General features: G+C 39.4%; 1 protein-coding gene across 1 annotated transcript; it reads right to left on the reverse strand.

Annotated features, from left to right (window-relative positions):
- Positions 1-256: 256 nt before the first annotated feature.
- Positions 257-21,425, reverse strand: LOC117394825 (presequence protease, mitochondrial-like). The gene is made up of 27 exons (XM_033993432.3): positions 21,193-21,425; positions 20,788-20,890; positions 19,566-19,672; positions 19,182-19,333; positions 18,968-19,082; positions 18,618-18,714; positions 18,026-18,186; positions 17,539-17,665; positions 17,250-17,338; positions 16,384-16,512; positions 16,129-16,242; positions 15,800-15,896; positions 15,473-15,607; positions 15,221-15,359; positions 14,876-14,992; positions 14,011-14,140; positions 12,633-12,753; positions 12,469-12,545; positions 11,904-12,069; positions 11,625-11,725; positions 10,132-10,252; positions 9,192-9,254; positions 8,067-8,179; positions 7,511-7,636; positions 6,603-6,748; positions 1,045-1,147; positions 257-790 (listed from the first exon to the last, which is right to left on the reverse strand). The coding sequence occupies exons 1-27, from the start codon at positions 21,288-21,290 to the stop codon at positions 697-699; spliced, it is 3,141 nt and encodes a 1,046-aa protein (XP_033849323.3). The 5' UTR covers positions 21,291-21,425; the 3' UTR covers positions 257-696.
- Between the last annotated feature and the right edge of the window lie 5,060 nt (positions 21,426-26,485).

Below are 26,485 nucleotides of genomic sequence, written 5' to 3' on the forward strand. Positions count from 1 at the left end.
CACTTTGCACTATTGAAAGCAAACTGACATATTGAATTCTCTAACTAGAGGTTCCCTCAGTCATCCTGCCTAATTATTTTGTGTCCAAACTTGTGTCCTGACTTGGAAGCTGGTTACGATCACATATAGACTGTTAGTTAGTTTTTTTTTTTTTAGTGTTTTCCCCTCCAGGCACAGGATACAGTATTGCATGATGTCACCGTTGCAGTTGAAATCACAGACACTGATACACCAACAAGGCAGTCACCAACTATCATTCACCTTATAAAACACACCTTTTATTAGTCTGCCAAATGGTGCTTCCCGTCAGATCATAAACTCTTCAGAAATATTAAAAAGCACTTGTACACTATATAAAAGTGAGGTCATGCATTTCGATATTAACCCAACTTCACATGTTGAGATTGTAAAACAGAACCACAAATTAGAATATCTATTTGTTAATGTTAAACACTATTACTTTCATTTTAAATTATGTATAGTTCAATACATACACAAAACACATTTGTATAAAAAAAAAAACACCAGGTAACTACAACACATACTTGGGTTATAAGATATTGCAGGCAGAAGAGATATTAGGAAAATATTTGTTGGTGAGTCTTTCTATTTTCAATAGCAAATTTGTTTTCTGGTTAAATCTTGAGTGTCTACAACAGTATCAAAACGTAGCAGCAGCAGCAGATCTTCTTTTAATTATCGGACAACCCAGGAAGGATTCTTGTTAATGCTTTCATTTGGTGGCCCCAGAATTGCTAATCCACACGTCCTCTGTCCAATTCCCAGATACCTGTTGAAATAAAAGGGAACTGCATGTAGGCAACAGGCATATCCCCAGCAAAAGACACAAAAACACCTCACCAGTGTCAGTAACTGGGACTCGGCCAAAACATGAAAAAAATAAATCATCTCATAACAAATGTCCATGGAACATCAAAGTACAAACCAGGTTTCACATAATTTTATTTTTCAGAAATGTTTTTTTGATTTTCTATAGCATTTGACTTTAAACTGCAACCTAAGCAGAAAAATAAACAAACTCACTTGTTTGCCACTTCAACCAGGGACTTGTGAGTGACTGCAAAAAGTTGTTCTCTGTGTTTCTGCTTCATTTCATCAGGGATGCCATTCAGGAATTGGCTGATGCCTACAATACACAAAGAATCAAGAGCACAGTTATACATACAGCATGCTGTTGCAGCTGTCATTTATATATAGTAGTACTTTAGTGTCTTACAAAGTGAACACATACAGTGCCTTGCGAAAGTATTCGGCCCCCTTGAACTTTGCAACCTTTTGCCACATTTCAGGCTTCAAACATAAAGATATGAAACTGTAATTTTTTGTGAAGAATCAACAACAAGTGGGACACAATCATGAAGTGGAACGAAATTTATTGGATATTTCAAACTTTTTTAACAAATAAAAAACTGAAAAATTGGGCGTGCAAAATTATTCAGCCCCCTTAAGTTAATACTTTGTAGCGCCACCTTTTGCTGCGATTACAGCTGTAAGTCGCTTGGGGTATGTCTCTATCAGTTTTGCACATCGAGAGACTGAAATTTTTGCCCATTCCTCCTTGCAAAACAGCTCGAGCTCAGTGAGGTTGGATGGAGAGCATTTGTGAACAGCAGTTTTCAGTTCTTTCCACAGATTCTCGATTGGATTCAGGTCTGGACTTTGACTTGGCCATTCTAACACCTGGATATGTTTATTTGTGAACCATTCCATTGTAGATTTTGCTTTATGTTTTGGATCATTGTCTTGTTGGAAGACAAATCTCCATCCCAGTCTCAGGTCTTTTGCAGACTCCATCAGGTTTTCTTCCAGAATGGTCCTGTATTTGGCTCCATCCATCTTCCCATCAATTTTAACCATCTTCCCTGTCCCTGCTGAAGAAAAGCAGGCCCAAACCATGATGCTGCCACCACCATGTTTGACAGTGGGGATGGTGTGTTCAGGGTGATGAGCTGTGTTGCTTTTACGCCAAACATAACGTTTTGCATTGTTGCCAAAAAGTTCGATTTTGGTTTCATCTGACCAGAGCACCTTCTTCCACATGTTTGGTGTGTCTCCCAGGTGGCTTGTGGCAAACTGTAAACAACACTTTTTATGGATATCTTTAAGAAATGGCTTTCTTCTTGCCACTCTTCCATAAAGGCCAGATTTGTGCAGTATACGACTGATTGTTGTCCTATGGACAGAGTCTCCCACCTCAGCTGTAGATCTCTGCAGTTCATCCAGAGTGATCATGGGCCTCTTGGCTGCATCTCTGATCAGTCTTCTCCTTGTATGAGCTGAAAGTTTAGAGGGACGGCCAGGTCTTGGTAGATTTGCAGTGGTCTGATACTCCTTCCATTTCAATATTATCGCTTGCACAGTGCTCCTTGGGATGTTTAAAGCTTGGGAAATCTTTTTGTATCCAAATCCGGCTTTAAACTTCTCCACAACAGTATCTCGGACCTGCCTGGTGTGTTCCTTGTTCTTCATGATGCTCTCTGCGCTTTAAACGGACCTCTGAGACTATCACAGTGCAGGTGCATTTATACGGAGACTTGATTACACACAGGTGGATTCTATTTATCATCATTAGTCATTTAGGTCAACATTGGATCATTCAGAGATCCTCACTGAACTTCTGGAGAGAGTTTGCTGCACTGAAAGTAAAGGGGCTGAATAATTTTGCACGCCCAATTTTTCCGTTTTTTATTTGTTAAAAAAGTTTGAAATATCCAATAAATTTCGTTCCACTTCATGATTGTGTCCCACTTGTTGTTGATTCTTCACAAAAAATTACAGTTTCATATCTTTATGTTTGAAGCCTGAAATGTGGCAAAAGGTCGCAAAGTTCAAGGGGGCCGAATACTTTCGCAAGGCACTGTAACTATATTGCACTTAATACAGGGTAATTAAATACCATGTTTTAAAAACAAGCAACACCTAGGTCACTAATTATATATATATATATATATATATATATATATATATATACACACACACACACAGTGTCTTGCAAAAGTATTCAGACCCCTGACCAATTCTCTCTCATTACTGAATTACAAATGGTATATTGAAATTTCGTTCTGTTTGATATTTTATTTTAAAACACTGAAACTCAAAATCAATTATTGTAAGATGACATTGGTTTTATGTTGGGAAATATTTTTAAGAGAAATAAAAAACTGAAATATCTTGCTTGCATAAGTATTCAACCCCTGTGCTGTGGAAGCTCCCAGGTTTACACCGATGAAAGAAATTGCCCTAACGAGGACACAATTACCTTACCATTGGCCTCCACCTGTGAACCACTAAAGTTGCTCTCACATTTTCTGGATAAAAACCCCACTGTTGAAGGATCATTGGTCAGGCTGTGAATCTGAAGGAAAATGAAGACCAAAAAGCATTCTACAAAAGTTGGAGATAAAGTAATACAAATGCATAGATTAGGGAAAGGGTACAAAATAATATCCAAGTGTTTGGATATCCCAGTGAGCACAGTTGGATCAATAATCAGGAAGTGGAAGCTGCATCACACCACCCAGGCACTGCCAAAAAAAGGCTGTCCCTCAAAACTCAGCGCTCAAACAAGGAGACTTGTGAGAGAAGCCAGAGAGAGGCCAACAATCACTTTGAAGGAGCTACAGAGTTCAGTGGCTGGGAGTGGAGTAATGGTGCACCAGTCAACCATATCAAGAACTCTGCATAACACTGGCCTGTATGGGAGGGTGGCAAGAAAGAAGCCGTTACTCAAAAAGTACCATCTGAAAGCACGTCTGGAGTTTGCCAGAAAGCATGAGAGTGACCCAGCTGCGGTGTGGGAAAAGGTTTTGTGGTCAGATGAGACCAAGATAGAGCTTTTTTGGCCAAAACTCAAAGCGCTATGTGTGGCGCAAACCTAACACTGCCCATGCCTCAAGACACACCATCCCTACAGTGAAGTATGGTGGTGGCAGCATCATGCTGTGGGGATGCTTCTCATCAGCAGGGACTGGGCATCTCAGACTCTGACCTCTCCTCCCTGCTCTAGGGTCACAAACCCACCACGTGTGCCTTGGACCCCCTCCCCACTCACCTCTTTCAAGCTGCTGCTCCTGCTCTACTCCCCTTCATCTCCTCCCTCCTCAACACCTCTCTACTTTCTGGTATCTTCCCCTCTGCCTTCAAAAAAGCCTCTATCACTCCCCTCCTCAAAAAACCTACCCTCGACCCCACCTCCCTCCAGAGCTACCATCCTGTCTCCCTCCTACCCTTCCTCTCCAAAACCCTCGAGCGGACTGTTCACCGCCAGCTCTCTGCTTTCCTGTCCAACCACTCTCTGCTTGACCCTCTCCAATCTGGCTTCCGCTCTGCTCACTCTACTGAAACCGCCCTCCTGTCTGTCACCAACTCACTTAAATGTGCCCGAGCTGTCTCTCTCTCCTCTGTCCTAATTCTCCTCGACCTCTCTGCTGCCTTTGACACTGTTGATCACTCTATTCTACTATCATCTCTTGCTGACCTGGGGATCTCTGGCACTGCTCTGGCCTGGTTCTCCTCCTACCTCTCCAACCGCACTTACCAGGTAACCTGGCGTGGAGCAACCTCCACACCTCACCCTCTCTTAACTGGAGTCCCCCAAGGGTCAGTCTTGGGTCCTCTCCTGTTCTCTCTCTACACCCGCTCCCTGGGCCCCCTCATCGCATCCTATGGTTTCTCATACCATTTCTATGCTGATGATGCTCAGATTTTCCTCTCCTTCCCCACCTCTGACTCCACCATCTCCTCCCGTATCTCTACCTGTCTGTCTGCTATTTCCTCCTGGATGCACTCGCATCACCTCAAACTCAACCTCTCTAAATCTGACCTCCTTTTCTTTCCCTCCTCCTCCCCCTCCTCTGATCTCTCCATCTCTGTTCCTCTGGAATCTACCACACTCTCTCCCTCTTCCTCAGCTAAGAACCTTGGAGTCACCCTGGACCCCTGCCTCTCTTATTCCCAGCACATCTCCACTCTGGCACGCACTTGCCGATTCTTCCTGAGCAACATCCGAAGAATCCGACCCTTCCTCACCAACTATGCTACCCAGCTCCTGGTCCAGGCCCTGGTACTCTCCCGCCTAGACTACTGCAACTCCCTCCTGGCTGGCCTCCCTGCGTCCGCCACCCGTCCGCTCCAGCTCATCCAGAACTCTGCTGCCCGCCTAGTGTTCTCTCTGCCTCGCTTCGCCCACGCTACTCCACTACTCCGCTCGCTCCACTGGCTCCCGATCACCGCTCGCATCCAGTTCAAGACTCTTGTACTAGCCTACAGATGCCTTAACCAGTCTGCACCCAGCTACCTCCAGACCCTCATCTCTCCCTACACCCCCACTCGACCTCTCCGCTCCGCCTGCACTAGAAGACTAGCTCTACCACCGCTACGCTCCCCTGCCTCCAAAGCCCGCTCCTTCTCCACCCTTGCTCCGCAGTGGTGGAATGACCTTCCTACAGATGTCAGGACTGCCCAGTCCCTGACCACATTCCGGCGCCTCCTTAAGACTCACCTCTTCAAAGAGCACCTGTAGAACTCCTCTGTTTGTATCCTGGGACACTATCACCCTTCATGTAAATGTGCTTTATTTTGCTCTTATCAGCCCCTATTTTACTGCATTTAATCCTGTACTTCAGAATACTGTAATCTGCCAAGTGTTTAACCTGTAGTACTTTGTATTTAATCACATCCTGATGTAACTATCACTATTTAATCATATCCTGATGTAACTATCACTATTACCTGCTGTATTATTGAATTGTGGTTTGTCAAACTTGTACTTTACTTGAACAAAAGTTATTGTATTTCTTGCTCTTATTGTATTACTTGTATTGTAACGCTTGAAATGTTTTTGCTTACGATTGTAAGTCGCCCTGGATAAGGGCGTCTGCTAAGAAATAAATAATAATAATAATAATCTTGTTAAAATTGAAGGAAGAATGGATGGAGCAAAATACAGGGAAATACTGCAAGAGAACCTGCTTCAGTCCGCAAAAAAACTGAAGCTTGGGAGGAAATTCACCTTTCAGCAGGACAATGATCCCAAGCACAAGGCCAAATCAACATTGGAGTGGCTCAAGAACAAAAAGGTGAATGTCCTACAGTGGCCCAGTCAAAGTCCTGATCTCAATCCCATTGAGAATCTGTGGCACTATTTGAAAATTGCGGTCCACAAGCGTCGTCCAACCAACCTGAACAACCTGGAGCAAATCTGCCAAGAAGAATGGGCCAAAATCACTCCGACACTGTGTGCAAAGCTGGTACATACTTACCCCAAAAGACTTAAAGCTGTTATTGCAGCGAAAGGTGGCTCTACCAAATATTAATGTGTCGGGGTTGAATACTTATGGAAGCAAGATATTTCAGTTTTTTATTTTTCTTAAAAATATTTCCCAACATAAAACCAATGTCACCTTACAATAATTGATTTTGAGTTTCAGTGTTTTAAAATAAAATATCAAACAGAACGAAATTTCAATGTACCATTTGTAATTCAGTAATATGAGAGAATTGGTCAGGGGTCTGAATACTTTTGCAAGGCACTGTATATATTGGACAAACCGATCTGTGAGAAGAAAATGTGTATACAGTACCTTTGTTGGAAGGAGCTATAGGTGCATCAACAGCTGAAAACACTGACAGTTTGGCTTCATCAATGTCCTGCTGTGTGAATTTTCCAGCTTTGGCCCACTCTACCCCCTTCCTGAAGGCAGTCAGTGTTGCTATAGAGTTTGGGTCCCTACATTTAAATATAATTATTTGTTATGTCTCAAGGTAAACCAACTTACAAGCTATATATTTTTTTCACTATCAATTATATTAAACAAAACACATCCAGTATAAAATGCATTGGAAGCAACTAATAAACTTGAATACCATACTACTTAGTTGTTGCTTGTATAGACCTGCTGAAATGTAAAATCTGTTGAAACAGTTTATTAACACAAGCAACAAAAAAATGGTATATCTGATCCAATTTTTTTTTTTAAATAAAAGGAAATGGATATGTAAAAAATATCTGTATAATTAATTGACCATGATTAAACCATGTGGCACTACATTACCTCAATATGGTAGCTATTACAGCTCAGAGGTCAAGTCCAAGGTCACCAGCAAATTTAGCATACAGGATATATGCGATATGATGCTTTGACAGTGGTGGTGGCAGGTTTGTAAAATTACTGACCAGGTTGAGTTGATTTTTCTTGTATAAAAACCACTATCAAAATTGACCTATAGAATTACATAATACAGTTGTGAAGCCAATCTCAGAAGCACTAAGTCTCCATCATCCAGCAATCTGTAAGTCACAAGACGCCAATATGCTACTTTGCTTGGGAAGTATAGTATGTTTATTCAAACACTACATTAAAGCTCAGAGCAAGACTGACCTCACTATGCAATGGCAATAAGAGGGAAAGAACACTCATGGTTTATAATTTGAACTGTATACACTTCTCTGCATAATATGTTGCTTTTTATCACACAAATGTTTTATTACCTGTAAGAGTAGAAAGCAAATAATCCACCCTGACCCATCTTTGCTCCTCCTCCATAAGCACCCCCTTTCTCTCGGATTTCCCCATGCAGAAACTTTGCTGTCATCAGTCGTGCAAGTATTTGAAGACTTAAAACAAATAAAAATCAGTAAGAAACAGGTAATCTATTACATTAAGGGTCATAATTTTATTTAACAAAATACTGTTTTATTTTAGTACAGGACTTGGCTCTGGTCTGTGGAAGATAGAGCATTTTGCTGTTATGCACCCATGTTATGGAATGCCCTTCCACAGACAATTAAGGATTAAAAAAAATGTTGATATTTTTAGAAGTCACTTAAAAAACACATCTCTTTAAATTGGCATATCAGCCTATGTAGGGGATCTGCTTTTATGAATTTGTAGAGTATGTGTGTTCTGTGCGCTATGTTTTAATATGTATAGTCTGTGTCATTATTTATGATTATGTGTTAGTGTGTTTTTAGATTGTAAAGCACTTTGAGATGTGCTGAATTGCACTATATAAAGATTATTTTTATTATTTATTAAAACAGTTACCTGGCATAATCCGGGTCTGCAAAAGGAACAGCACGAATACATTCGCTCACATAATTCACAGGGAAAGGAAGCTGAAAATATGTTTTCATCTGGCAGGGTTTAAAAGTTGGGTCCTAAAATGTGAATAAATATGTAAATCATGCTGTTAAAGACAATTAAACAGAAACTAAGGAGAATGGCTTTAGATCAAATGGTTTATAACATGTAGTAAAATGGATGTATGAAGAAGCGACAGTGACATGTACAGTGACATTACTACCTGTAATGGAACCTGAAGTTGGAGCTAAAATGGTTTATGAGAGAATAGTAAATCGTAGTTGTGGAGGCACAGGTACAGTAATTCTAAACGTTTCTCAATAGACCTATATCTTTAAGGCTGCACCATACAGGACACAAAGCAACAACCGAAACTGAGCAACGATGTGACAAAATGAATAGAACCTACACTTTTGATTAGTATCTTTCACACCACACGTGACACGAAAGGCGACACCAATTTGTCATGCGACAGCTACTGAACTGACCAATCAGACAACAGCTTCAATGCATGTAGTCCAGCAGGATGAAGCTGTATCCAAAATGACGGAGGTAAAAATATTACTTCGCAATTATAAAGATACAGATTTGAAAGGTAATATATGGGAGTCCATTTCGAAGGCACTGGATAAGCCTGGTATGTGTGATTTATTGGCATATGTTGAAATACCTTCAGAGAAGGCACTCATAACTACTACATCATGTTGACGAATATGGACCAGTCTTTTTTATATCATTTTATTGATCTGGCAGTTTTCTAATCTGTTGCATCGCCTCTGTGTCACTTCTGGTGTGTATGATCATGTCGCTGCGAAAGTATCTGGTCACCTAATGAAAAATCGCATTGCGTCTCATGTGTGCCGGCCTTTAGACTTGTATATGTCAATTGTGTCAATTCCATCTCATCAACTTTACTCACGACAGTAAAATCAATTTCTAAAAATGTGATCCACATTTTAAAAGAATGACAAACATTATAACAGAGTGGCCTATTAACTTCATAGCCACCCTGAAAGTACTGTATGAGGTAGGAAGAAAGAACTGGCTAGTTTAGGGTAAATGTAGTATCCTTATTCTGCCAGTACTTACAGAAATGAGTTTCCTGCTAGGACCTGGACTAAAACTGCTTCCAACCAGTGGATCCAGTGGTTTCTGTAAAAATAAAGGTTTATTGGAAACAGGAAAGTTTCACATCGGTTGTTCTGTATAGTGCGTCCTTATAATTCAGACTGTGACTACTTTTGGTGATAACCTTCATGTGGTTCTGAAGGCATTGTAACAAGTCTCCTTATTTAAACCTGTAGCATGCCTTGGTTTTCCACCTGCATTGCTTTTCATCAAAGCCTTCCTTCTGCAACCTCTCCAACAATGTCTCCTTATGGGTGTGTTGCCCCATCCTCTCCTGCCTTGGAATCCGTCAGGACAGATGCGGACACCAAAGGGCAATTTATACCTTACAGTTCATGCTTCCCGCATTCATCCAGAAATGGCCTAGTTAACTAGCATCTGTAAATAACGCTAGTTAAGGTACATGATATAATGAAGTCCCTTAATATATTTTGTAGATATATTGTTAATTATTATTCCATATCACATAACTTTCATCAACTCTACAAAAAAAATCACTGCAATTGACTGAGCAGGTATACAAAAAGTAAAAGAAAGAACTGAGTTGGTCTGCTTGTGATGTGGCAGTTTCTCATTCAATATTACATGAACAGGTCTTTCAATAAAAGTAACTTTTACAGGATTGCTGCCTCTGTGTTGGAAAAGCTTCATCTTCTATCTGGTAATTCCTGTGTATTAAATGATCAACAAGAACAGTATACATATAATCTCATTGGCCTCAGTTTTACTGCAATAGATGTATAACATATATATGGAGCAAGACCTGGTTCAGAAAATAAATTGTACACACAGTTCTGTAAATCATATATGTTTCAGCTAGATAAAAACTTTTTGCAAATAAGATATGCAGTGACAGATAAGTTATGTAATACAATACTTTAGGTAAGTTTAAAACAGATACCTCAATAATGTTGGGTTGAACATGTTTTCTTTCCTTTTTCTTCCGAGCAATTAAATTCATTAACTTCTCCACTTCCAAGGATGCTTCTGACATCATCTGAGGAGTGGCATTAACAGCACATCTGTCAAAATAAACAGAACAGAATTTATAATATGCTTATGCAAATACTATTAACAGCAAAGCGTTACTCTGCAATTTGAAAATAGTTTCTGTCAGAGATATAGGTATGATACATACTTTGAGTGTTAATATTAACAGTAAAAAAAAGTTAATGAATATGTTTTTAAATAAGAATCCAAATTCTGAATCAGAAGATTATAAAGCCATATGACACATGAATTGCAGCTTTAAAAAAATAAAAACCAACAGCATATTTTTGTGGTCTTTTGTCACAGGAACCTTCTGCCGTGCAGTCGCTGTTTCTTTGTAACATATAGTAAATTGGGGAACAACGCAGTAGTGTGGTGGTTTTAAAAAAGAAAAAAAAAAAAAAAAAAAAAGTTTAAGCCCATAGACGTTCATCATCTTATTCCATGTGCACAACATCAACAACAAAAAATTAAACACGAAGAAAAAAAGTTTAAAATTGCAGCAGTAACAAAATTGAATGGAGCGTGAAGCTAACCCCAGCAACTGTATCGGACCAGCCCACTCTGACCTCTTCACCGATTGCGTTTAACACAGCCTGGTCCAGCTCTGCCCGCGGGCTGATCAACACTGATCCCTAGGGCTCTATTTCCACACCTTTTATACAACCTAGCACACTCCTGAAGGTGCTTAAAAGCATTAAAACAACAGTGGAACTGTGAAACAATAACAATAACCACCATTCAAATACACGCCAATCCTCTGTCACCAATAAACAAACAGTCATATATACATGCTTATATTTAAAATGTGACTGACCATGATGATACAGGAGAGACCAGCTCCTCAGTGAAAATCCCTATGAACAACCCCAGGTGTCGCTGTTCAACTTAATATGGGCAGTAGCAGCATATGATGTTAGCTGACCCTTTTGTTTAGATTTGATGAATGACTTGTATAGTGAGCTTCAACTACATGCAATTACTATACTGGTACAAATAGAAGACACATAAATATCATAATTATTAGCAGTACCACATTATTAACAATGGCAACAATAATAATAACAACAATAACACAGTGCACGCAGGCACTAATTACAGGACCGGACTAACACGGGAAAGACAGTAATGTGATATTCACAGTCACATCTGTAATTACTAAAATACTGAGAGTAACAAATTTTTGCACTGTTGAGTTTATTGTTCTGCCACACACTACAGCTTTCTCTGCCTCCTCACTGTCACACAGCTCTGCCCAGCTGTATCTGTGTGGGAGCAGGCACCCTGCTGCCATATATACACACTTACGCTGCCTGTTGCACATGGTCTGGCTTTGCAACCACTAGTCTTTAACAAGATAATATGAGAAGGGGGATGCCACTCACCCTGTCACATGGTACTTACCTCATGTTCTCTGGGTTGAATAAATGTTTCTTTATGCGCGGAAACTTGCGCAGTATTGGGGTGAGATTGGACATCTCTGCAATTCTCTTCATAATATTCACCTTGATGGGAAAAAAAAAAAGCAGACTTGCTGTGTTATTATCTCTGCTGTTCTGTCGCCATGCCTACATTCAGACTTTAAAAGACTCTTAACCTGTACTCTCGATCATCAAAACTCAAAATTAAGGGTGTAAGTAATGACCAAGCCAGTGCTTAAAATGCATTCTGTTAATGTCTTACTTGGTCCATGCCATCAAATGTTTCTTGTAAGTCTCCTGCTGGAGTGAGGTTTCTAGCAGCTCGAATCATTGCATACGTGTGTCCGGAATCTGGAATCCCATTGGCGAGTTCCTGAGCTGACATCATAACCAGCACTCGCAGCCGCTCCTCATCATCAAAACAGGCACTGCAACAGAAAGAGCAGCAAGTCTTCTGAGAAATTAAATAGATACACTTGGTATGTTGTCCCAAATATTATTTACAGTTTATGTTTGTATTAAAGCAAATTTGAATCTTTTTAATTTAACTAGAAGAAAAAAAACACCTTTACATAAAGAAAATACATAAATAAATAAATAAATGCATATTTAGAAAAATGACAAAAATATACAATAGTAATGGAAGCACTAGGGACCACAATCAAGTATACATTGCAATGCAACTTGACAAAACATTCTAGATATGTTAAACAATAATTCTAGCACTAGTGCAACACTGTAATCTGGTCCTCTTCATTTAAAATTCCCCAGAAGGACTTTGTTGACATTATGAAACCTGCTAAAGATAAAGCAAAAGGGAACCTCACGTGTTAATAATCTCACTCCAGAGTCGCATCATATCAGGCACATTCCTCTCCAGACTAGAAGAAGAGAGTAGCACCCCCTGTTGGGGAAATGTGTAACATACAGTTCAACTCAATGAAACAACATACAGTACATTGTTTTGCTTCTATTGTATCTATTACATTACCTGTTCATACACATCTAGGTCGGTGGCATCTGGAATAATTTGGGGAGAAACCGACATTCCTCCAGTCTTCAGCTCAATTTGCTGAGACTGCTGTCTGTAGTCCATGACTCCACATCCGAGCCTGAAATGAATAACATTTTTAACATCAGAGTATTATACTTAGACTAAAGCCCGAGACAGACAGGCGTGGCACGCAGCAGCAGTATGCACTGCGCGACTGACTTTTCTTACAATATAGAAAAATGTAATGGTCTAATACAGTAGCTGTCAGTACCACACCGTACACTATTGTACTCTAATATAAATTTACATATATGGCCAAAACAACAAATAGTGGTACAGTATTTCATGTTAGTTTCTGAAATTTCACATTTTTCAATTTTTAGAAAACTACAAAGCGATGTGTAATTTTAATGTGTCAACGCAACATTATTAATTTTATAGGGTGTGATGCAAAACTTTTGGCCATAGGTGTAATGCCCCCCCTGTATAAATCTACTAAATAAAAACACTGGCTTGTTTTTCAACTTTATTTTTCTGTCATCTATATGCAGGTGTATGGAATGAGCGATCTGAACTTACCAAAGAAACACACAATACATTGCTGACAGCAAGTAGCCTGCTACTAAAGTGTTAGAAAATATATAATTTTATAGCCAGTTATTTAATAAAAAAAACTTAGTGAACTATAGAAATAATAAAACAAAGGCAGGAAGGATGCTTATCAGGGGTGATGAATAAAATACTCACTTGCCTGTCCTTTTATGAAATATAGGAGGGATCAAACACTTCAGAGTGCTTGGACACCTCCGTAGACAACAGTTTCATTCATGATTTTTCCTGGCAAGCACGTATTGTCAGCACTTGGCTGTGATTGGTTAATCCACTGACGGTACCGCACAGCAGGCAAAAAAAAAAAAAAATATTGCTCTGGATTTGATTTGAGCGGTACCGCTCAGCGTCACCATGGGACTAGCAGTATCGTCCCCCGCTAATCTGTCCAACACCGCATGACAGCAACGGCAGTGATACAGGCGGCAAAATGCCTTGCGTGCCAAACCACTCAACATTCCTCACTGACTTCTTTAATCAAGTATTTGTTTTTATGTCTAAAAACACTTTTCCAAAATACCAAGATCCGAAATGGAGGATGAAGCAGCTGTGGTTTACACTGGCCTTATTTTGGCCTTTAGTCAATGCTAATATTTCGTGGTTTCATTGGTGTGGCGATTAATTTATTTAGCATTATTATAGGATTTAATTAAACTCCTGAGGACAAACACTACATTCATTTGAAAAACCTTTTTAAAATTTATGTTAAGAATAGCTACTTTAATCAGTTAAGAATGCGAGTGCTTGAAGGTCTTAACCTACTTACTTAGTTATGACATTGCAGAAAAGTGGAACATATATTTTGAGCTCCTCGGGAAGTGTGTTCAGGCTGCACATTGCCCTGAAATAAACCATGCCATTTGTGGGCTGGGCACAGTACTGTACTGGGACATCACCTGCAGGTGTGAAGGAGGAGTTATATTAAACATCCGAGCACAATCCCACTGGCACTCAATATGCACGCTTACATCCAGATCTTTTAACTTGGTCTTTTTGAGGATTTTTAACAAAAGCACCTTTTCTCCAAACATATGCTGTGGAATAGTGAGCTTGAGTAACAGGCCATTCAATTTCTCAGGTAAAAACGATCACATACTAAGTGGAGTAGTAGACACAGGTTTTAACCCTAAAGCTTTTATCAGGGAACTTTTTCTAACCACTAGAAATGAGAAATGACTGGGAAGCAAACTAGTACAATATATATTTTCCAGCTGTTAGTTTTACCTGAGAAATCAAATTACTGGTTATTCTTTATAGATTTCAAGTGTGGAATAAACCAAACCGTGTTCCTCTTCTAGCATCGCCTGTGCCTCATCCATGAATTATGAATGGACCATGTCCCTAAAACTGTGTTTTTCAAATGCCACCACAAGGAGTTTGTGCCACCACAGAAGACCTTCGGTAACCCCCAAATCAATCTAACAAAAGGTGCTGGTAACAGTAACTAGCTGGTGCCTCTCATTCAGGTCATTGCACTGCATTGTTGTTGGTTTTGGCAGGAATTTCGAGTTTTCTGACAGTTTTCCCTTTGGCCAGTAGTTATAAAGCACCACTAGTAAGGGTTCATTGCCTACAAAATATTTCTGCTCTAAATCACTGTTTTCTCCTTTACCAAACTGTTTTAAAAGTACCTGCATTTCCCATTTCCACAGGTGTAAATGGAATAGTTGGCAGAATATCAGACACTTTCAATGCGGGCAGACAAGAGGCGTCTTGGGTTGTACTCTGAGCAGCCATCAACTGTAAACCTGGGAGACACAATTAACAAGCATAATGTACACAGCAACACAAATGTCAAATGTCTTTGTCCCATCATGTCATAATCTACATTCTGCAGTGCTGTGTTAAATTAGCTACATCTGAAAACATATCCCACTACTGTATTATCCCATACACTACTTCCCCGTCAGGGTGAAAAGACCAAGTCTGTAGCAGGTAGTATCTTGCAGTTTTAACTTTGTGCTTCTTTGACTTGCCTTTTTCGTAGATTAGCTTTTTGTCCTCTTCAGACAAGGCACTGACTTTTTGTTTGAGCTTTTCTTCCTCTGCCTGAGCTTGCTTCTCAAAGTAAGACTCATCTGGACTCATTGACAAGGTCAGCCGATGAGGGTTATCCTAGTTAGAGATTAGATACGTCATGAAATTGGAATAATCTATAGCAATATCCTGTCACTATTGAGCATGCCCATTTTATATGATCTGTATAGAGCTACACATAGTACATTTACCTTGAAGTACTGTTTGACCTTCTCTTGAAGAAAGTGTGGATTATCCTGAAGGCATTGCCTGAACCTGGTCACTTTGTCAGTGATCTTTAAAAGCTCCACTGGGTCCCCATCATGGTTCCAGCAAGTAGCAATATACTAAAAAAGTATGCAAATAAAAAAAGAAGCATTCCACCATTCCATTATATCACCTTAGAGGAAAATAACATTATTTAGAGAATGTAACACATTTATTTAAAGCTACGGCTATTACTAAAACATTGGAGAAGAGGGTGCTGTTTATCATTATGTTACATCATTTAAAAAAAAATAAATAAAACCACAACTTACACATGCCAAGGAAAGACCAAAACTGGTGCTCTGATGCTTCATCTGGATTTCAATCTTGTGAAGAAGTGCTTCTATCCTTTCCTCCTCGAATCCATTGCTTAGATAAAACACAGGTACAGGCATTTCATTTCAATTTATTACAGCCAGAGATGTGTAGATACAGCAATAATGGAAATTAATGATCTACACTAGGCAGAACAATAATTAGTCACACAGAACACACGACAGGATATTAGACAGGAAATTTAATTTGAGACTTTATTTTAAGAAAGTTATTGTAATTCTGTTTTTAATGTGTACAGTACTACTTTACCATGTAGATTACTTACGCAATAATTTCATTAACCGTTTTGAAGATTATTTCTTTAACTGTTTCGATGTCTTTTTCTGCAATCCCCTGCATGCCCACACTGAAGGAGGCCTCTTTGATGCTGCCATCAAAACTAACAGAAAGGAAAAGAAACAGTAATTTGTTTTCTCAGCTGCTGCTGTTATCATTCACACCAGGCAATACAAGGTTTACTTTTTTTTTTTTTTTTTTGAGTGTTATGTCCTCTCTTTTGAACATCATTTTTGCCACATACCCAACAACGGAAGAGAAGTCTGTTCCAATCTTGGCCTCAATCAGGGCTTTGTAAAATGGGGAGTTGGGTCCAGTAACCATCAGGGAAGACAAAAGATTTAATGTGAAGGCTTCAAAGGTATCTGTAATACTAAACAAGAAAGTATCATGAAACATACTGCTTCTCTGTCAAGGGCTCTTAAATAAGCACATGAAGGACAACAAACAGGGATTCAAACACGGGGCCCACAGGTCCGCATGTAGGCCAGAGTTAAAAAATAGACTACCACCCTCGCGCTGACTCGGGAGCGGCGAAGACGAACACACGCTGTCCTCTAAAGTATGTGCCGTCAGCTTTTTTTCACACTGCACTCACTGTGCAGCTACCTCAGAGCTATAGCATCGGAGGACAACGCAGCTCTGGGCAGCTTACAGGCAAGCCCGCAGGCGCCCGGCCAGACTACAGGGGTCACCGGTGTGCGGTGAGCCGAGGACACCCCCCCACACCCACCCCACCCCCCACCCACGGGCAGCACCCGGAAAATTGTGCGCCGCCCCCTGGGAGCTCCCATTAAACAGGGCAGTTTGATCTCATTGTTATTATTATTCTGATCTCAAATGGACCAAACCATTCTGATGATTCACATGCGAGAATACCCAATGATTTGCATGTGAACCCCTGCCAATAAAGAGCCAGTTATAACCAACGCTTTATAGATCTGACTTCATGCTTGTCAAGTGAAACAAGAAACTAAACTCAAATCATTTTTTTTATATTACATCAAGCAGATGAACTAAAACGGTCTCAATAGAAAGTTGGTCCTAATACAGGGAGACCTTTAGTTTCTTTGGTGGTCACTGTAGACAGATTACACTGTATTTACTTACTCTCCAAGCAGGTAACTGACACAGACTGTATTCTGTTTGGAAGGATCAGGAGCAAGTGAATCTGGCCCACAGGTCACATGGTGCTCCCTCTGTAAAACATTTTAAACACAATAACATTTTACACAACACAGCAATATATCACACACACACACTTAATTAGCTCACCGTATGTACATTGCAAGTGTTTGTATCTAATATATACCTTAGTCATGGAACTTAATACACAAACTATACATCTAAAATGTGTGTTCAAGGTTATGCTATGTCGGATGTGGACTCATTCACGTACAGGGTTGCTCCAATGCGTCTGTGGTGGGACAGCTGTTTGTGGCTCTGTGCGCTGAAATCTGGACAGAGCTTCTTCCTGGATTTGCTTCAAGTGCTGCTCTAGAGGTAGATTCCCGTAGGTAAAGAACCTGGGAAATGAAATATCGCTGTTTAAAGTGAAAGGAATTTTATACACACACCCAAACACCCCTGAACTATTCAAAAAAATTAAATAGTTAATTAAATGAAAACTACCATAAAGAATTCACTATAAATGCATGCTGTGTATTTAACACTAAATAGCAAGTTTTATTGATGAAAAAAGATATTGAATTAGGTTAGTTTAAACACAATGACGTTTAATTCTTAAAGATTGCAAAGGCAACAAAAAGAAAGTGAAATGCAAAATGTATACTTGAAAAAGACCACAAAATACATATCAAAAGTATTAGCAATACTAATACAAATTGGAACACAAGTAAATATGTTGCTCTGACACTGTACAGTACCTGGCATTGCTGGGATGGTAGTGTGTGGCATGGAACTGTTTTAGCTGTTCCCAGGAGAGCTCCGGGATGTCAAGAGGCTCACCGCCTGATACCACCGAGTAAGTGTGGTCAGGATACAGTTTATTTTGGAGGTGTTGTGCATATAGTCTCTCATTATCGGTCTTCAATGATTAAAAACAAAACAGGTGTTTATTTTTTGGTTTATTATCAAAAATTAGTTTCAAATTGAATGTTCATACTTTGTTCATGCATTGTCACTTTCCTTTTATGCTGTTTGAAATCATGTGGTTCCTGTTGTATTCAAAGTGCTTAGAAAGGAGTTCAGAAGCTGCTCTTCAGTTCTGTTTTCCAGTGCACTATTCTATGTCAGTGGTGCTTGAAAGACACTTTGACTGTCTTTCAAGCCTATTTCACACATGTCTATTGCTGGCAACAAGAACAGAAGAGCAGCTGACACCAAGTCAAACAGCATAAACACACACTTATCAAAACAACAACAGTGACAGCACACATCATCACAATTAGTGATTAACTATTTACAAACATTCCAAGCAACAGATAAGAAAGCTGCATATCTTGACGGATTACTCACAAATGATCCCTTCATTTCATTAAAGACCACTCCTTTGAACACTAAAGGTGCATTTGGATCTGTAGGATTTTCATGTTCTAGCCTCCAACCTTCCTGCCTGGAACAACAAAAATATAGTAAATAAAATACAGCAATTATTATGTCACAGGATGTATGCAAGACCCCCACGGTTAAGCCAAGGAACACACACAATGTACATTTGAGGTTTGTTGCACACATTCTTTCGATACCCTAACCAACTTAGCTCACACTTACAAAAGTGGCTCTCTAGATGTATGTGAAACTCTAAATTGTGACAAATGTGCAGCTGCCTCTATAATAATGGAGAAACGTCTTTACAAAAGCCTTACCAAAAATCTAGTTCTCGGAGACAAGGGAAAAAGACAGCATCCAGATACACAGAGAGAAGGTTTTGAAAATCCTTGCCATTTTGTGTAGAAAATGGATACATTGTGTAGTCGCTGGCTACAAGTAAAAGAAAACATAATTAGAAAGGACATCTATGTATTGGATCCCAAACTTTGGGCATCCACATGGTACCAGAGTGAGAATCTGAATACTAACCTGTAAATGCATTCATAAAGGTAGAGAGGGATCTGTTCAGCATTTTGAAGAAGGGGTCCCTACAGGGAAACTTCTCAGAGCCACATAGTACTGTGTGCTCTAGAATATGAGGTACTCCAGTACTATCCATTGGAGTGGTCCTGAACTGCACACTGCAAAACACATTTTAAAAGGTCTGAAGGTGAAACTTTCTAATATAAAAGTTATTCCATGCAGCCTGCCATTGGTAACACACTTCTCTTTTTTTCTTATTTACAGTTGCCATTTTATATTTGCTAAAACAAATTTACAGTTGTAAGCCTGCCACGCCTTTACCCTTCTGGTTTCAGTCACTCCAGCGCAATAGAGCTTTCTTGTAGGCACAGGAATATTTGGAATTTCTACCTGAACAGATTGTTGGAATCATCTCTTGCAACATGCAGATACCGGGCTCCGGTGTTATCATGGGTCAGTTTTACAGCAGTAAGAAACAAGTCAGGAACATCAGTCACCTGTAAGATAAACAATTAAATAAATTAGCCTTTTTAAAGTTTTACCCATGAAAATAAAACCCAAGGATTGGGGCCATTACCATATCAAATCTTCTTTGGATACTAATACATCAAAGCTTATGGTGACAGCAAATTAAAGGAAATGGGAGTTTTGGAAAACAAAAACAAAGTGTGCCCAGTCACATAATCTATGGAGTACGGCATATCGGATAGAATGGTTTGTAAACATTACTTAAAATAAAATGTGTCAAAGACTGCATCACTGTACTACAGAGGCTAAAAACAATGTGGCAGTGAAAGGGTTCATTTCTACTGGACGCCATCTGTAACTGAACTTTATTGAGATAATCACAGAATACAGTTTGTAAAGATACTGTCTGAGAACATGAGTGGTCCGTATCATTAATATGGTCAGAGATTAAAAGAATGTGGCACTGAAATGGTAAATGTTCACTGGACATCACCTGTAATACAACTTTGAGATAATCGTAGAAAAAAACTGTGTACCACCCTGGACAAACCGTCCATGTGAATCATTTACTATGAAGGAGGTCATTTGCTTGTGGATTTGTCAATTAAGACAGTAGATTTGACAGAATTTCATAGTATTCAAGACTGCACAAATCACTAAAGTACCAAGAGAAACTGTCTCTATGGACAGCTCTGTGGTAGGTCCAGTGCAGATCCTCCCTCCCTCCCTCAACACACACAAAGTAATTCAGCTATGACAACAGAACAAGGTAAACAACTTCAAGACTAGTAATATCGGTTCCAGCAGTCACACAGTTAAGAGCCGCACACTCAAGGCCAGCACACTGAGTTCTACAGTGCAGTATGCCCCTAGGCTCTTCCTCCTTGAACTGTTTACACACGATTATCATGGCTCCAAATCTCCTCAGCCTAAACACATTTCAGACAGTCTCACCCTAAATAACGGATCATAAAACCATCTTTGATTTATTTTCTCATCTGACTGTACCTCTAAATTGTAGAAGATTGGTTCTATAGAACCTAAATGGTATCTGCTTTTTTTATTTTATTTATTTTTTACTCATTTTATATTATTCAGCTTCCTTCAACCATTCATATCAGAGAGACAAAAGAACATGAAATACCTGATTCACTGTAAACCCATGGATTTTCTCCCCAGCTTTGTACAGCAATGCTCTTTCTTTGGCAGAACTACTGTTGAACCTCCATGGTTTCTGACCTAAAAAACTGTTTAAAAAAGGAGCACACGTGTTCAAATATAATTAGCAAACATAGCAGCGCATGCATATATTATATAGATTCACAGGTTGACAAATGCAATACGAGACAATATACACCATAACACAAAACAATACAGTATGAAACACAATCACGATGTTTCGTTCTAACAAACTCTACAGTGGTTTGTAGAAGCGAGACAGAGTTTCATTGCGTATATTTCTCTCATTCAAAGCCCCAACGTTTGTACAGAAAGGATGATGTGAATAAGTTTGATAAGACGTAGTATTTCAAGTACAGTACACACTCACCTTAAATATCTAGGCTGCTTTAACAAACCTGTCGTTTGCCTAAACATTGTGGAGACGTAACGACACCAGTTAGACACTGAAGACGGTCTGTAACTCATTTAAATATACGCATTTCTAAATTTACACTTCACTGCACGGAAATACTAATCTCTATATGTAACACATGCAGTACTGTCGCATGCTTCTCTGCAGCTGTCACTTTACAGAGACCTCGTAGTATTTTCAATTCCAATTGGCCAGATATGAATAGTACAACGGAACCCATTGGCTATTGCTCACATAACGCTCACATGCCGATAATCCTATTTGATCTGAAATTGCCCTCTACTGACAGAAAGTAAATATTGCAAAGAAAACAAAGTTATGTGAGGGTGGTGATGACCTTCTACGTGCTACCTGAATGTCATCAACACCCGTGAGCGCGGACTTCTCTTAAGTTTGTTGAGCAAGGAACTCACAAACAGCTATTTTTACAAATGGCTTCAAAATATGCTAGACTTTCCTCCATAGTATAGCCCAGAATCTGTGTCCGTCTGTACATGTGTCACACTTTATAGTTTTGCATTTATCTGGAAAAACTATTGATTGTTCTATTCCGATAAGTCTTTTAGGATATCAAAATTTATCGGGGCGGGAGTCGGGGTAGGCGGGTATATTGGGTCTGTCTGTCACACTTGACTTATCAACGAATAACTGTGTTTACATTATTTATTGTAAAAAAAAAAAAAAAAAAAAAAAAAAAATGCACACGTTAGTATATTGGAGAAACCATCAAACCTCAGTGGCCTCTTGATTTGTAAAAAATACATGTAGCACTTCAACTCCAGACCCAGGCAACATGATTGCAACTTCAAACAGTACGCAACAATATTAGTTCTATATCTTACCAAACTGCTGCCGGAAAAAAAAGAAAAGGAGCAGCAATGAATCGCGCAATTTAAAAATGAGCTCATTTGAAATAAACACAATGACATCATTTTCCCTGTTATCACTATTATTGCTTTTTAACCTTAAAACTTTACTGGATTCTGCTTCCTCTACCCTCTTTACCCAGACACTGGATTTACCTCACTTCCCCCTGCTTCCTGACAACCCTAGTGATAATGTCACTTCCCCCTGCCTCCTGACAACCATAGTGATAATTTCACTTCCCCTCGCCTCCTGACAACCCTAGTGATAATTTCACTTTCCCCTGCCTCCTGACAACCCTAGTGATAATTTCACTTTCCCCCTGCCTCCTGACAAGCATAGTGATAATGCCACTTTCCCCTGCCTCCTGACAACCCTAGTGATGCAAGGCTACTATCTACTGTATGTGCAATAGCCAGCATACACACAATCATTGTAATGCGACCAATACAAGAATGCAAACACTAATAGTGCTGTTCTTTCAGGGTAGATTTTACTGTGAGAAAGGGGGGTGTATGCAGTGCCTATGTAAACTTTTTTTGTGCACTTAGTGATCATTAAAGGTTATTATTTATTTATGTATTTATTTATGTATTTATTTATTGTATGTAATGCTATGTCTGGGGTTTGGTTTTGTTTCCCTTGCTTTTTGTATTATATTTTTGTGGTGGACAAATGAGTCAGGCTGCACTGCAGTTCTTCAACAGAACCATTTAAATAGTGTGAGAAAAAGGTGCGGCTTATTTTTTATTTTTGCATGGAAACCCCTCCATCGTGAACAAATAAATCAGGGACTGACTAATTGTGCTGAATTGTGTGGTGTGTTTGTGTAGCGGACACATGCCCATGGGATGCCACTTGACTGCAGAGAAAGAAAAAAAACAGCATGGCAACGTTATTTTCTCTCTACTGAATCCCATTTATTCTGACTCCACACTGTAAATTCAGTTACTGAGAAGAAGAAGAAGAAGAAGAAGAAGAGCTCGTTTTTAAATACTGGTTAAAATAAAAGTGTTTACTCATCATTTGACACTAGGAGGCAGCAGAGAGCTATAGGCTGAAATGCAGTAACATTGTTCTAAAGAAAATGTGGTCAGTAATATTGTTGTAAATGAATACAGTTTTATTTTGTATGAAATTATATAATACCGTATGTTTGCATTTGTGTTTACTGTATATATACAGCTATGGCTAAACGTTTTGCATCATCCTATAGAATTAACTAAGTTTGCTTCCTAAAGTCGAAAGAAACCAGCTGAATAATGTTACGTTAACATATTGAATTACGTAGCGCTTTCTAGTTTTCCATATACTTAATGAAAAACTGACAAATAGAAAAATGGGATATTTCGAAATCTAAACACTGTCCTACTGTTATAGCTTCCGGTAGACTTTTGCAATATCATTTTGTAGTTTCTTTGATTGCATGATTACAGACACAGTGACTGTATTAATATGTTGTGTAAAATACAGTTATACAGCATTCAAATTGTACCTTATTTACAAATGCTATTTCTTGGGTGTGGGTGAGGGAAATGTTTTACTGAGTGTGTTTTTGACCCCAACACCCTAATGCCAACAATACCCCAGGTGCAGATACACATGTGATAAAGGCTTAGTGTAAACTCAGTATCTGTTATATTCTGTTTGTTTATAATCAGGGCTTCTGATATTCAGTTTTAACCGATACAAATTGATAAAACACCCCTGATACAAAAAATTAAATAAGTAAATGAAACTGGTGTATAGCCAATAAACACCGGAAAAACACTGGAAATGGTTACGCAATTCAGGGTGACTTGACCCCCTTTCCCTGTGTACCTCCTCAACCTGCGGATCCGCTATGTTCCTGCTGCAAGCTCAGGTCCTCCCACTCTGGCCTGCTTGTTATCCATAAGTACAAGTGCACCACACTTCGAGATCGCTCGTTTAGCTTCATGGCTGAGACTCTTTGGAACTCTCTCCCAGCTTTGGTGCCTGATGCTCCCACTGTCGTTCACTTTAAATCAATTCTCAAGACCCATTTGTTCTCTCTTGCTTTCATGCTCTTTAACCCTGATATCTGTTGTTAGCTGTTGTGTTGTTGCTACTTTTTTTTCTCTTGCATCCACAATGTTTTAGAATTCTTTTTATACCCTAGCCTTGTATTTATGTATTATGCCTTGTTTTTCACTGTATTTCATGCATTATGCTTTTTTTTTTACACTGTATCTTGTAAAGCGCTTATTGATGGTGGTCCACTATGAAAGGCGCTATATAAAATAAAGATTGATTGATTGATTGAAAAAATAAATAACCTGCACAAAAAACTTTGGGATCAATAAACTGCTAACAACCAAATGAGCATGATGGGCCGAACGGCCTCCTCTCGTTTGTAATCTTTCTTATGTTCTTATGATTGTAACACGCTCGCGAGATTTAAAACAAGATAACAAGAAACTGAGGATTGTTCATGCTCACGAGATTTAAAGCTATATTACAGTTTGATAGAGAATATTTACATGCTCGTAGAATTTAAAACAGAATTGCAAATTGTGGTGAAATGTAAAAAGAAATGCCTAAACACACAGAAACCCCAGAAGAATATGACCGTGACCAAAGGGGTTTTGTTGTGGAAGACAGCAAAGGTAATAAGGTACAATTGAAAAAGTGTGCAAGTACTGTCGAATTACTGTACATATTGTAGCTATCTGGGCTACTGTGTTTGTGTTCCCCTTCCGCTCTGTGTTTCTTGTCGCTGGTGTGTTTACCACCGTCTAGCCCGTGTGTTGTGCCTTTTGTGTCTCCCCTGTAATTGGTTGTTGTTTGTCTGTCTTTATTGGCTGTTGTTTGTTTGTGCCCATTGGTCCTATTGTGCGGCTGGGGACCAACGGGATGTGTGTAAGCTCTGGTACCCTATTTGAATAAAGGGTCGGAGCTAAAGTTCTAAAAAGGCGCTGCGTCACCATTTTGTTGTTCTGGTTGCCATGATTCTTGTGTTCCTGTATTACTGTATTGCATGTCGTGAAGCAGACAGAGCAGTGGACTCTTGCTTGGGTGCTGAGATAGTGTCTGAATTTCTGTATGCTGTGAAGCGGGCAGAGCAGTGGACTCTGGCGAGCGCTGAGATAATGTATGAATTTGTGTATGCTGTGAAGCAGACAGAGCAGTGGACTCTGGTGGGTGCTGAGATAATGTCTGAATTTGTGTATGCTGTGAAGCGGGCAGAGCAGTGGACTCTGGCAGGCGCTGAGATAATGTCTGAATTTGTGTATGCTGTGAAGCGGGCAGAGCAGTGGACTCTGGCAGGCGCTGAGATAATGTCTGAATTTGTGTATGCTGTGAAGCGGGCAGAGCAGTGGACTCTTGCTTGGGTGCTGACAGACCATCCAGAGAAAATAAAAGTGAATATAAGAACATAAGAAAGTTTACAAACGAGAGGAGGCCATTTGGCCCATCTTGCTCATTTGGTTGTTAGTAGCTTATTGATCCCAGAATCTCATCAAGCAGCTTCTTGAAGGATCCCTAGGTGTCAACTTCAACAACATTACTGGGGAGTTGGTTCCAGACCCTCACAATTATCTGTGTAAAAAAGTGCTTCCTATTTTCTGTTCTTAATGCCCCTTTATCTAATCTCCATTTGTGACCCCTGGTCCTTGTTTCTTTTTTCAGGTAGAAAAAGCCCCCTGGGTCAACATTGTCAATATTGGAACCAAGAATAAAGCATGTCTCTCCTGTTTTCTGCCTCCTGCTGAAACACTACAATATTATTATTTATTTCTTAGCAGACGCCCTCATCCAGGGCGACCGACAATTGTTACAAGATAACACATTATTTTTACATGCAATTACCCATTTATACATTTGGGTTTTTACTGGAGCAATTTAGGTAAAGTACCTTGCTCAAGGGTACAGCAGCAGTGTCCCCTACCAGGGATTGAACCCACAACCCTCCGGTCAAGAGTCCAGAGCCCTAACCACTACTCCACACTGCTGAATATTGTGACAGAAAAAAAAACAAAGTAACTGAAAACAATAATTTCATACAGTATATAAAAAGCGAAAGCCCCGAAAAAAAAATACATATAGCTCGAAAATAGCTCAAAACAAGCAGCAGAAAAATTAAATTAACAAAAACCGAAAAACAGAAGCCACATTTATGGGAGATTCCGTATTTTCACTGTTGATAATTTAAGTGTTTATATTGAGTTAGGAAACAAATACTAGATGTATTAAATGTGTAAATTATTTCGATCTGCTTCTAAACCAAACAGCAGATTTCATAGACATTATTGAGTTGGATGTGCTGGCTACCCAAAGGACTTCCAATTCCTTGTTGAGAGTTAAGACATTGGCAATTTCTATGAACTCTAATGCAATCCAGGAAACTAAATGAACAAATCTA

This window comes from Acipenser ruthenus, chromosome 3 (assembly GCF_902713425.1).
Source record: "Acipenser ruthenus chromosome 3, fAciRut3.2 maternal haplotype, whole genome shotgun sequence".
NCBI lineage: Eukaryota > Metazoa > Chordata > Actinopteri > Acipenseriformes > Acipenseridae > Acipenser > Acipenser ruthenus.

Coding starts and splice junctions, on each gene's coding strand:
- LOC117394825 (XM_033993432.3), bottom strand. CDS start 21,290: ATGAGTTACAGACCGTCTTCAGTGTCTAACTGGTGTCGTTACGTCTCC. Junction 17,339..17,538: donor AGACGCATTGGAGCAACCCT/GTACGTGAATGA, acceptor AATGTTTTACAG/AGGGAGCACCATGTGACCTG. Junction 14,993..15,220: donor AAAGCTAATCTACGAAAAAG/GCAAGTCAAAGA, acceptor TGTGTCTCCCAG/GTTTACAGTTGATGGCTGCT.